Consider the following 12149-nt stretch of genomic DNA (forward strand, 5'->3'; position numbering starts at 1 on the left):
TTCTCAACTGTAAAATAACTAGAATGAAAAAGGGAAGGTGGGAAGAAACTGCTCTTACCCTCAGTTTGAGGCACCTGCTAGCATTTGTGCAAGAGCATGCCCATGCAGGCCTGTGTCACATGCACACATGTGGCTGGGGGCAGACTTACCTTTTCTGTATTTGGTTTGATGCAGCGGATGAAAAATGGGTTGGAAGTACTAAGCGTGGCCATCAGGGAATGGAGAGAATCCTAAAGACCAGCAAGAGAGACCCAAAGGACCGGTCATTACAGAAGGGAAAGGGGCTACATTTGATGTAATAAGGTCTTCATGCAGCCTTCCCATTCCAAATATCCTTTGACTCTGCCTACCAAAATTTCATTAACCCATGAGATTCCTTCCTGTCCAAAACATACCCACACAGTTTGCTCTTAAGACTGGCCATATGGCCATCCCTATTCTTGGAGCTGTATAGCTTTTGAGAGTTAATTGTACATGTTTCTCAAACTTTAAATACAGGAAAACAAAACAGTGAAATGAACAGAAGGTCTGCAGATCATGTAAGAGTGTGAGATTCATACTTGTAAGGTCCTCCTAGTAAGGTTTTATTGGAATTGTCACTATACCTGTAAAAATGTGGCCTAAAAGGACACATACACTTAGCTGAAACACCAAACCAATATGAAAGATCAAAGAACCTCAAGACCTTCATATATTTAGCAAAGTACTCTTTTCCTCTGCCACTCTGCTCTGTCTTATCATCTCACATTTTATACCAGACAGAAATCCTTGGGGCAGTGGCACTGTCTTTTTTTAGCACTGCAACATTCCTGCACATTTTCAGTGCTGGACACAAAACAAGGATGAATGACTCCTCTTGGCTGCAGGCCTTGCTTTACCCATCTGCTCCTCCCCAGAAGCCTGCTGCTCTCTTGGAAAACATCATACCCTGAACTGGGAACTGACAGTCGGTCTGCGCCTCTGGGTGCCCATCTTCAGTGTCTCTTCACTGCAACGACTGCAGACTCTTTCAAAAAGGTCATAGATGAAGTCCAGCCTAAGGGAGAAGAAAAGAATTAAAGAAGATGCAAGACACCTACCACCTGTGAGAAGATGGTTCTTATTGTCAGCTACTGCCCTGTCCTATTGTGAAACACCTCATTTTTATACCTGCTGTGCCAGAGGAAACAGTTCAGCTGGCACTTCAGTGAGGAAATTAATACTTCCCACGTGGCTGCCCAGATCCTGTGGACTGCCCTGTATGCCACACTCAGCTGCAAAGCCAGAAGCCCCCTCCCACACTTTCAAGTAGGATATTACACAAAGGAAAATCTCCATTCTGCACTGGCTAGGACACCTCCCTTGAGCAAGGAGGGAATGCTCAAGGGACACCTCCCTTGAGCAAGCATATGCCCTCAGGCAATACTATCTTGAAGGTATGCCAGCTGGACTGGTGCTGTCATGACTCCCAAACTCATGGTGCTCTCATGATTAGCCCCCATGACATGATCACGAAATTGGAAGCCCAGCTCTTCTGTGGCCAGAGGAGTTCTAGAGCTCCTCCATGTAGCTAGCCCGCCAGTTCTAGGGAATCTTTCACCATTTTGCCACTCCTGAGACATTGGTACTGGTTCTTAGAAAGTTGCACAAAGTTCTTCAGAGCTGCTTGTACCAGTTTATTGTTATGGCTGCTTCTGGCCAAACTTCCCTTCTGGCACGTTGAAAAAGCCTGAGTCCTTCTATTATGCTGGACAGTAACAACCACAATTCTGGCCTCAAGCCTCATGTAAAATGTTTCCCACATGCTACCGTCCAAGACAACTATGAGCAGCTCATAGTCTCAGCTCCCTCAGGTTGCTTCAAAGCTTCTCAGTGCACACTCTGCAGCAGCTTCAGAGAAGATGCAGTTCTGAAACAGTCTTATCAGGCTGGAGCCCAAAGGCAATACATGGACTGTGGTAAGAGACACATGGTAGAGCTGCTGCTCAAAGACTTGTAGGATCCTCTGTAGTATTAAATGCCTCCCTCCTGTTTCCCAGATCTTGCTCAAGATCAAAATTAGCTCATTTCTCTAAGATCATGTTGCAGCTCTGGGATATAACATTAGAGTCCATGCCCAGTCCCACAGCAACAGCTCAGTCTGGCTCAGGATAAGGACAGAGGATTTCCACTAACAAGCAGGCTGGAAAACAAGCAGCCTCTGTACAATGGCTGGCAACTGAGAGCATGGCAAAGAGCATTAACTCATTCAGGGGAAACTTTGCCATTGTAGGTATAGGGACATAAGAGGAAGAAGGAAAATGAAAGGAGGAAGGGGAAAGGGAAAAAAGCAAATTGCCTGGAGGGATGTCTGTCATGCTGTTAAAGCTCCTTGTAAAACTGGGACAACATGAGTTCTGACTAAATCTGTGCCTTGTCTGACTTCTCCAGCTCTCCTTTCTTCTATCAGGACACTTCAGCACAAAGAGAAGAAGGATTAAGAATGATGCCTGATGCTCTGGCAAAAGCAACTGCTTTCCTTGGTCTGGTGTATTACATGAACGTGGCTTAGTTCCACCCAACAGCTGCGGCCTCTTGACAAGCGTACCTGCTGTCTTTCAGCATGTTTAAAATGTCATCACGAAAAGTGTCTCTGTTCTTCTCCAGAAAGCCTCTCACATCATACAGCACCTGCAACACAGACACAGCCACAGAGCAAGCCGTACAGATTATTAAGTCCTTCCACATTTACATGCCAATGTACAAGGCCTCCAGCAGAGCTACACAGGAACACTGCAGGCATGTGCCAAGATCTGAATTTCTGGGGTCAAAGAGCTACAGAGTTCTGCAATTACTGGCAAGAAAGTGGCCTTTAGTCACCACTTAAAAAACACAAAAAAAACCTCAAAAACAAGAGCCAAGTGAAACAGCTGCAAAGATTTGTCTGGCAGGAGAGGGTCTGTGGGGAAATCCTCTGCAAGGTGTGAAGTACTCTATTCAATTCAGGAGAGTGAAGAGAAAGGCCACTCAGTGCCCCAGCTTCCCAAGCACAAGTGCTCAGCAGATTATTCTGGGAGGAGGTTAGCCCTTCTTTAATGTGCAGGTGTCCTGCCTTGACACACCTTCATCTGCTTCATATCTCTTCACAACAAAGAGCAACATTTAACCTTGAAGGCTCCGGAACCTTTTCCTTTTTGTGATAGGTATTCAGTCTTTCCGCCTCCTCAAAAATCAAAATTTCCTCCTGACTTTTCCTTTGAGTTTTGTTTGTGAATGTCCAAGAAAAGACAACATGAATAACAGAAATAAGGAGTTTTTCCCCAAAACAAAAAGCCACCTGAGAAACTCAAACATCCAAGTTGGAGAATATAGTACTGGAGAGTGACTATTTTAAACCCATTGCACTCATTGTGCTCTGGTAGGGGACATTAAATGTGTAGAAACACACAGTTCAGAGATGTTCTTGGTTTTTGGAATCTAGAATGGAGGACCTCAATATACCAGAATATACCAAGCACTCACAAACACATGATGAACACCTACCTCCCCTGCATAATGTCTTATGCCAAACTGATGGTCTGTCACCCGAGGCTTCACATAGTAGGGGTTGCTCTGAAATAAAAGAAAAATAAGTTGTCTTATAATGCTGGTATAAGAAGAAAAAGTCAGTCAGGATCTCTGCCATGACTATGACAAGGCTGGGATGGGCAAGGACCTTTGCTCTTGCAGAGCCCGACCACATCTGCTGCAGCTATCTGCAGCTACATTACAAATATGTTACTCAAATTTAAGATGGAAATATCCAGCCCTTCAAGGCATTTCTCATGTGAGCAAGGGCTTGCAGAATCAAGGCTGCGGAGGCATGCCATGGATGAAATGTTAATTCTTGTGTGTCTGACACCTGAGGAGACTGAGCTCCACACAAACCATGTGGTGCAGGACACAGGATCAGGATGCAGGGAAAATGGCAGCTTTGCATAACACCTCCACACCTTTTCTTCATCAAAGGAAATAACATACCAATTTCCTGTCTTCCTCTATATTTTATCTTTCCTTGCACCTCTCTTCCCCTATATTCAATATTCAGTTTTCCTTTCTATTTTTCCTCTCTTGTTTCCCCCCTTCTTTCTCTGTTCTGTGAAAACCATTTTATTTAAGAGCAGCCATGCTGCTCTAGACCAATGATCTGTCCAGCAGTATTCTGCCTCTAGCACTGGCTGTGTAGGATAGAGTACAAACAAAGCAAGTAAATCATACTTTCATCTTAATATTTCCTCAAACTCTAATTCTTTCTATGAGGCCTAACTAGTAACCCCAAATGGCTTTCTCTTTTAAATACTTGCTCATTCCACAAATGAACCCATGCAGACTTCTTGCATCTGGAGTGTCCTTTCACAGGGAGCTCTCAAGCAACTACATAGAGAACTAGAGCTGCTTGGATTTAAGCCTGGCTTGCATTAGTGCCATCAATCTTCTACAGGCCATGTGTGACTTTTACACCCATCACACCCACCCAAGTTGCCTTGTCTCCACACTGCAGGTCCCTTCAACACAGTTTTCTGTAGCACTGAAGCTGTCCCAGACCTGCTGTTTACCAGTTTTACCAGTTCTGACAGAAGCTATCCTTGAGTGAAGGGGCCCCGTGGTGTACATGATTCAAAGTGAAGGTGATCTACAGACTATACAATTCCATAACAATGTTTTCTACTTTTACTGTTAGTTTCCTGGAAGCTTTTACTACTTCTTTTGGGGATTTTTATTACTGCTGAGCCCAATGATGGTATTTCCATAGAACTCCATCAAGCCTCTGTTTGGGTCTCACTCCTGAAGAGCAACAGTCAGTTCAGGGGCCATCATTTCAAAGGTGAAATCAGGACTGTTTTCCTTCAGGCACAGCATTTTACATTCATCTATGCTGCTTTTCATTTTCACTTTACAACACAATCAGTCTCATGAGGCCCCTTTCAGACCAGCCTTGCCCTGGGAGTCAGCAGAAAACCTCAGTGCTTGTAGGAGACTGTCTCACTTGTAGGCCCTCCTGTCATTGAAGTAACTGACCATTTACAGTCTGTGAATTTGCACAATTGTGGAATCAGAACTATAGACCTATAGTTTCCTACTATACTTTCTAAAAATTAATATAATCCCCCACCTCCTCAGCCAAAAGTTCTAAGAAAATTTTAAGTAACGTGTTGCATGATGCTGTTTGTAATTCAGCTCTTCATCTTCAAGATCTTTTAGCAGTATTTAGCAGGTGGACAGCTTCTGATGCTGATAATTTGTTAGTGCTACTGAAAACTTTTCATGGTTGTTTTTCTTTTCACATTGATCCCATTTCATTGCTCTTCCCTTCCCCCCGTACAGACATCTTTTTCCAACCACAAACTTCCCTGTCTTCCACTCCAAATATGACTGCTACTGGATCTCTCATGTGGATTGGCATCCTGTTCTCTTCTCCCTCTCTACCAAGCCCTTATATTTCACCCATGCTTACAACGCTTTTGGTTCCTTCTGCTATCTTCCCTATTGCTCCTCTCTCCAAGTTGTTTCAGAGGTCATATTCTCTTAAATCCCAGCTTTAGGCTTTTCCTCCTTAAGACTACAGCATTCCACAGAAAATACAGAGAAGAGGGCTTGTTCTCATCAGGCTTCCCAGCAATGCTGGCTGGATGTCTTCCAATGCTCTTCCAGCCAGCACTAGAAACTTTAACTGGTATAAAAAATGCTTTTGCCTACAGCAAATGCAAATCCTAGAGCACTCTCCACTGTTCCTCTCTGCACTTATAACTCAGCCTCTTCCATCTCTCGCAAGCTTCCTAGGGTTCCACATTAACTGCTATTGCCTCAAAGCAGACAGAGGTGACACTATGAACAGCTCAATGAAAAGGCTACTCAATGCACAGAAATCATCAAAAATAGCAACCAAAATGTAGTGGGGCATAAAGGAATGCAAAATAATACTGGCAGTCTCATGCTGCTGTACAATAAATCACAGGTACCTTCTTACCAAGGGAACTGCATTCTGGTCTGATTATTTATCTCAGAAAAGAATAGAGAAAAAATATGTAGACAAATTCAGAAACGAGCAGCAGAAAGAAAGAGGAGCTTTGAAACGTCTCCATTTGGAGATAAACTGAAGAGTTTGGGACAGTTGAGAAAGAAAATTCATAACAAGCGATACATTAAAAATATTTATTAGTTCTATATTAAGAAATACCAACAATAGTTTTTAAAAAAGAAGGTAAATCAGGCATTCTCACATTTCTTGACCTGTAAGACAAGGCAAAGCCACAGTGAATAAATTGAAGGCCTTGATTTAAGCCCAAAGAAAGTATATATTTCCTCAAAGCTGTAAGTAGCCAACCAAAAGTCATTGCTATTGCTTATAACTTGAACTCATGAGTATTACTAGCAGAGTTACAATGCAAATATGAAAAATGAGAATATCTGCATCTTTGCCAATTTTAAAAAATTCAGATAAAAGATACAGATTTGTATGTTTTCAGGCTTGGATGAAGCCTGAATTAGATGACTAGAAAACATTTGCGGACAATGTTCTTAATAAAGTAGTTAGTTATTCCATAAGTCCATGCTACCGGCTTTAATTTGCTTTGTTTTCAGTTTATTTACTATTTAGAACAAAGTGTTGGCTGTACCAGAGACATGGCAAGGGATTGCTACAGTGATCTCAGTGGGGCTTCTGTGTCCCCAGGATAGCTTTCCGACCTGCATGAAAAAGTTCCACTGTGTCCAGAACACAAGACAGAGGATGAAAGAATTTAATTAATTAGGAACAATAAGAGAGCTTTCATTAAAAGTCATGAGGCAAAAGCCGTCCCCAGCCCCAGGAGACAGATTTGACATGCTCTGGAGCAGACTGCTGTGAGTCAGCTGGCAGGAGAAACCCACACACACTGTGCAGCCACATCCTGTGCCTGGGGTGCTGCCTCGTGTCCCGTCGCAGACCAGCAGAACCTGACTCCATCCCATGCTGCAAATTCAAACCTCCTCTGCCCGCAGCCTGTGGAATGCACACTCCCTCTTCTCTGTGTGCACAGGAGACCATTCTCAGGTTGCTTTACATATTACTGTTGTTCAGTGCAGCCTTATTAAACACTTGCAGGTTCAGGCCTAGGGCGTTTTAAATTTACTGCACAAAGCACATATTTTACATCAACAAAACCTTCACTTTAGGTTTTGAAATGCTGATGGGGCTAACATACTGATCATTTGCCTGCCAGGTTATTTTCTTACTTACCATATGCTGGCTGTGAAGTTTTTCCAGAAGGGTGTTGTCTGTGCCTTTGGGGAATCGACTCTCTTCATTCACCAAAGCCAGTAGACCTAGTTTCTACAGCCAAACAAGAGACAAGCTTTTACAGTCAGCAAAAGCTTTAACTACACAGCAAGCCAAGAACTGGAGATCTGAACAGACCATTGAGCAATAACCCTTGAGTCATACCCAGCAAAACTCAAACTGAAAGCAGAATTCTGGACAGTTAATGCATTCAGCAAGCAGATCATAAGTGGAGATTGTTTATAAAAAAAAGTCACATTAAGGTTTTACTTGAATGTTAATCCCTGTCTAAAACTATGACACCCTTCCTAAGCTTACTCTCAACAATTAGCCAAGATCTGCTTTCATGAGCCGGGACTATGGGTAGAACAGCTCATACTTTTGCCAGGTCACTATGGGAAGAGGATCTAAGCAACTATCTGCTTTTAAAACCAGGAAATGACAGGGAAGATCTCAAGATACTCAGCAGTCCCCACTGATCCCTAGAAACTGTCACAGGTAACTGCTCACCTTCTCAATAAGGTCCAGGCACTCTGCATTATCCATCCAGTCAATGGCTTCCCAGTTTATCCCTTCCCTGATAGTCAAGAACAAACAGAACAAAGTTGTGAATAGCAAGATGCAATGTCCTGGGGTGTAGGAGAGCAGAAGTAACTGAGCCTGGCAGCTGTCCCAGGACTCAAGGTGATTTGCAGGAATTAGTGTTTGCTATGGCTGAGGAAAAAGAATAGGGGCCACAATGCACTGCTAACAGAAGGAGATGGAAATAAGAGACAGCCTTTCTTATTCATACCAGTGACTTAGACTGATGCTTTTCTTATAGTCATTGAGCAAATTTCACATGAATTTTAAGCCTGTGCTCTTTCTGGAGTGACAAGCACCATCCCACACCGTGGTGATGCTGGACAGTTTGCTACACAGCTTCAAGAGTCAGCTGCTACCCACCAATCTGGAAAGCAGGCCTGAAGCACATCTGCCAGAAGACTCAACCACAGGTCACAGGTCCACCAGGAGAAGAGACTGGAGAGAGTTTTCAGGGAGAGTTTTGAAGAGGATGACACAGATAAGCTTTGGCCTGTTATGCAGGGAGCCTACAGGATGGCCCTGCATCTTTTAGAATAGGAGCTGATGTAGGTACAGTAGTGCAATAATATGCTTTGAAAATCATCCATGACATTCTGTTAATCTGCTGAATGTATTTTTCCCCCTTACCATCTTCTTATACTCCCCATAATACAGGATATGTGTTGCAGCAGATATGTCTGTTTTCAGTATTCAGAGAAGCCTAGAATAACTCTTAAGAATACAAGGAAGACTACAGGCTATGTGTGAAGCTACTTACTGACATTCTGATACCTCTTCCTTTCAGGTGAAGAATAACATTTTGAAGATAGTGGAGCTGTTGCCTCCAGATGCTTCAGCCCAGGCTTCATACTTTAAGGTTCAAAGCATCAAGATGAGATACATGAATCTACTTACTAAGCCTGAGAAAGCAGAGCTTATATGGTGGAAGATGAGCTTTATGTACATTGCCTTAGAATTATTTGATATGTAGTCAGTTAAAAAACCTCACTCAAAAAAATCTCATTCCTTCCAAAGTTCAGCCACAGAACTTAAACTTCTATGCAACCATCAGGAAAGAATCATTTGTCATGATGGCACCATTTTTAATACAAGATTCCTGCAATAGTGGAACTGGCCTGAGAAGTGAGTGCATAAATAGTCTTGCAATTTTGTAATCTTTAGAATTTAATGAATTGCCTATTTAACCGTCTCCCTTTATAAGGCTGCTCTCATTTGCCCTCACTGACCCTGTTCAATTCCTTCATTCACAAATACAAAGGCTTCTGTTTCGGAGCAACAGCTGAAGTATTTGACTAGCAGCATTCTCTAGAAGCAGAAATACTCTAGAACATCACTGGTACTTCACAAAATACAATACAATATGAAGCCCACAGAAGAGGAAAAAGCTGTGCAGAAGGTCCCAAGCTCAGGAAACAGCCTGATGTAAATCTTGCTGAGAAAAGAATGCTTTTCACAATATAGGAATCTCTAGGACAGAAAGAGCTGTCAGATATCTCTAATTGTCTATCTTTAGGGAATTTCCTTTTTGCACACCAGGATTCAATCTGCATTACACCACCACTGTCACAGGTAAATCATTACCAAAGTCAGTAATACATCCAGTGACCATGTACTCTAATGGGTTAACACCCAGGAACTTTCCATTCAGCTGAGACAGAAGGAACTCTGGAGTTTCTAAACACTACAATGGAGAATGCTTTTTCCTGGAGACAAGGGACTTATGCTGGCAAAGCACATGGACAATGCTTAACAAGACACATCCACGGTCAGGGTTGTGCTAAGGCCCAGCTGTCTCTCCTGCTTCAGTGGTAGGGACTGAGCAGCACAGGAGGAATTATGTCCTCCCTCCTACTACCCATGATAGCAGTGGGGCCGCGCTCCCACTGTTTGTCACCTGTTGTACTCCAGCTGCTCCAAGGAGAAGATGTGTTTGTTGAAATATTCCTGGAGTTTCTCATTTGCATAGTTAATGTTAAACTGCTCAAAACGATTCACCTGCAAGAAGAAACAATTATAAAATTTAACATTCTTGTTCCTGAGCTCTAAAAGAATCTATATCAGCAATAGGGAAGGTGCCAGGCTTGGAGTAAAGCCAGAGAACATAGTGGTGTCAGGTGGATATGAGGAGGGCAGTATGGACAGGTCCACTAGAAGAACAACTTTTGTAACCCATGCAAGGTTAATTCAATAAACCTAATTCATAGTAAAGTATGCTAAAGACAATTATGTTTTTCTTCTTGGAAGAAATAAATAAATTCCCTGTTAGGTCACTGAGCTTTCTCTTCTGTGAAGTATCTGAGTGGTCACTCTATGACTGTTCAACATACATCCCACATCAGCTGTTAGAAACATGACATGCAGGATTCTCCACACAATGCAAAACAGATGTAAACAAACAATGTACTTGTAGGATTTGGATAGTTGGTTCGCATACAAATCAAAAATTCAGTATTATCTATCACAGCAGATCTGCTTAGGGTGTGTATCACAAACCAGACCTTGAACATCAGCTTATATGAATATGGCTGGCAGAAATGGGCAGCTAAATATATCGTTCTGCTTTCAGGGGAAAGTGGCAGGGTAGAGACTCCAGAATGCCCTATGCTATCCTTACCAGAATGCAAACCCACCAAAGTTTCTTCCAATATGCATCAACATCTCCAAAACCAGTCCACCCCAAAAACAAAATCCTGACCTGAAAGTTCTCGAAGCCAAAGATATCCAGGATGCCCACAGACTTGAAGTTTTCTTTGCCTTTGATCTTTGCATTAATCTTGCTAATGAGCCATGAAAAACACTGGGAATAGAGTGCCATAGAGAGGGAGTCCCTGGAGTCAGCTGCCTGTAAATACAGAGAGAAAAAAATGAGTCACAAAGAGAACAGAAGGCATAAGGGCCACAGGAATCTCTACGGGACTTTAGGTTCCTCCACACCTCTTCAGGTTTCTCAGCCTCTGTACTGGCTGTGTACAGTGCAGTATTTATTTGTAACAAGTTCTCAAATAGCCAGGCCACACACAGACAAGACATAATCTTTGGGTGACTGCACTTGAGAGGGCAAAGGAAGTACCAAAATCGGTGACATTTTTTGGAACAAGTGCTGGGACAGGGTAGGTGGCAAAATACCTCACAACTAAGCCCACAGCAGTAATTTGTATCACCTGAGCCAACATTTGCAGTGACAGGCAAGGTATCTCGGTTCAGTACTCCTAGTAGAGCTGTCAAATGGGTGTCTGCTCAGTTTTCAAAAAACTGGTAGGGCAGGATTTAATAGAATATTCTGTCACCAAGTTACCCTCAAAAATTCCCTTTCCAAAACATTTCTGCAATCAGCATTATGGAATCCAATTAGGATTCCAATTAGGCTGGCCAACAGCCAGGACACATGCCCCAGAAGTTCATGGGTTGAAACTTTGCTGCAGTTGACCCAACATCCCATGCAGATACCATAACCAAGTGTCATACATGGAAAAAATAACTTAAATGGTGATCACTAACAGGCAGTAGATAATTGAGTGCATGTAAGCGTGTGGATGAACATCCAAAATCAAACTTTTGGTATCTCAAGCAAAAGCCTACTGCCCGATATCTGCACAAGGAATGTGCTGGTTACATATTTTGATAACATTTGGACAAACAAAAGCGGCACACCTTAAATCCTCCAATTAATAAAAAGACATGAGACAGAACCACAAATTGAGAGTCTGATCATGTGCTGTCCTTCTGTACATACCCTATTTAGAATGGGTAAACAGAGTTTAGAGTTCTGGAATGGCAAGAAGGCCAAAAATAAGGGTCCCTAACAAGAAGGAATGATCTCAGAGGACAGAAAAAGGAGCCAGGAGAGAAGATAGCAAAGATCATGACTGGAAGAAAGATGCTGGAAGTGGAGAAAGATCCTGGAGATCAGAGACATGGAGATAAGTGTCAGGGCATGCCCAAGGACCTTGGCTGGTAGTATCTGAGACTGGTAACTGCAACTGCACAATATAAACCCAGGTAAGCTTTTGCCCAACCCTCTTGGACAAGCTGCAAACTCCAAACTGGGAAAAGAAGTTGAAATCTAGAGAATTCCAGAGAATGTAATGCTGAGGGGCAAGCGAGCCAGTACATGAAATAATCAAGTAGGGTGAAAGCTGTAATCTTGTCATTTCATAAATAAACCGCAGTAAATAGATTACAGGTTGTTTGCCCTGTCTCGCCTGTGACACCAGCAGAGCCATTCCTTCACTAGGCCAGACCAGCAATGACAGATCTTCTAAATGCACCCTTGCTCCCTTCAGTTTTACAACCCTAAACAACATGAGCT

At 42.8% G+C, this 12149-nt stretch overlaps 1 protein-coding gene across 1 annotated transcript in view; it reads right to left on the bottom strand.

Moving 5' to 3' along the window:
- LOC128810357 (unconventional myosin-X-like) overlaps window positions 1-12149 on the bottom strand; it is a gene marked incomplete at its 5' end in the record, with an annotated part of 73774 nt that overhangs the window by 39579 nt on the left and 22046 nt on the right. Inside the window, 8 exons of the mRNA XM_053983156.1 lie at window positions 150-230; window positions 928-1036; window positions 2567-2649; window positions 3502-3570; window positions 7217-7309; window positions 7766-7832; window positions 9735-9835; window positions 10536-10682. Coding sequence (XP_053839131.1) covers window positions 150-230; window positions 928-1036; window positions 2567-2649; window positions 3502-3570; window positions 7217-7309; window positions 7766-7832; window positions 9735-9835; window positions 10536-10682 — 750 coding nt within the window. The remainder of the gene's footprint in view (window positions 1-149; window positions 231-927; window positions 1037-2566; window positions 2650-3501; window positions 3571-7216; window positions 7310-7765; window positions 7833-9734; window positions 9836-10535; window positions 10683-12149) is intronic.

Source organism: Vidua macroura, chromosome 7 (assembly GCF_024509145.1).
Source record: "Vidua macroura isolate BioBank_ID:100142 chromosome 7, ASM2450914v1, whole genome shotgun sequence".
Lineage (NCBI taxonomy): Eukaryota > Metazoa > Chordata > Aves > Passeriformes > Viduidae > Vidua > Vidua macroura.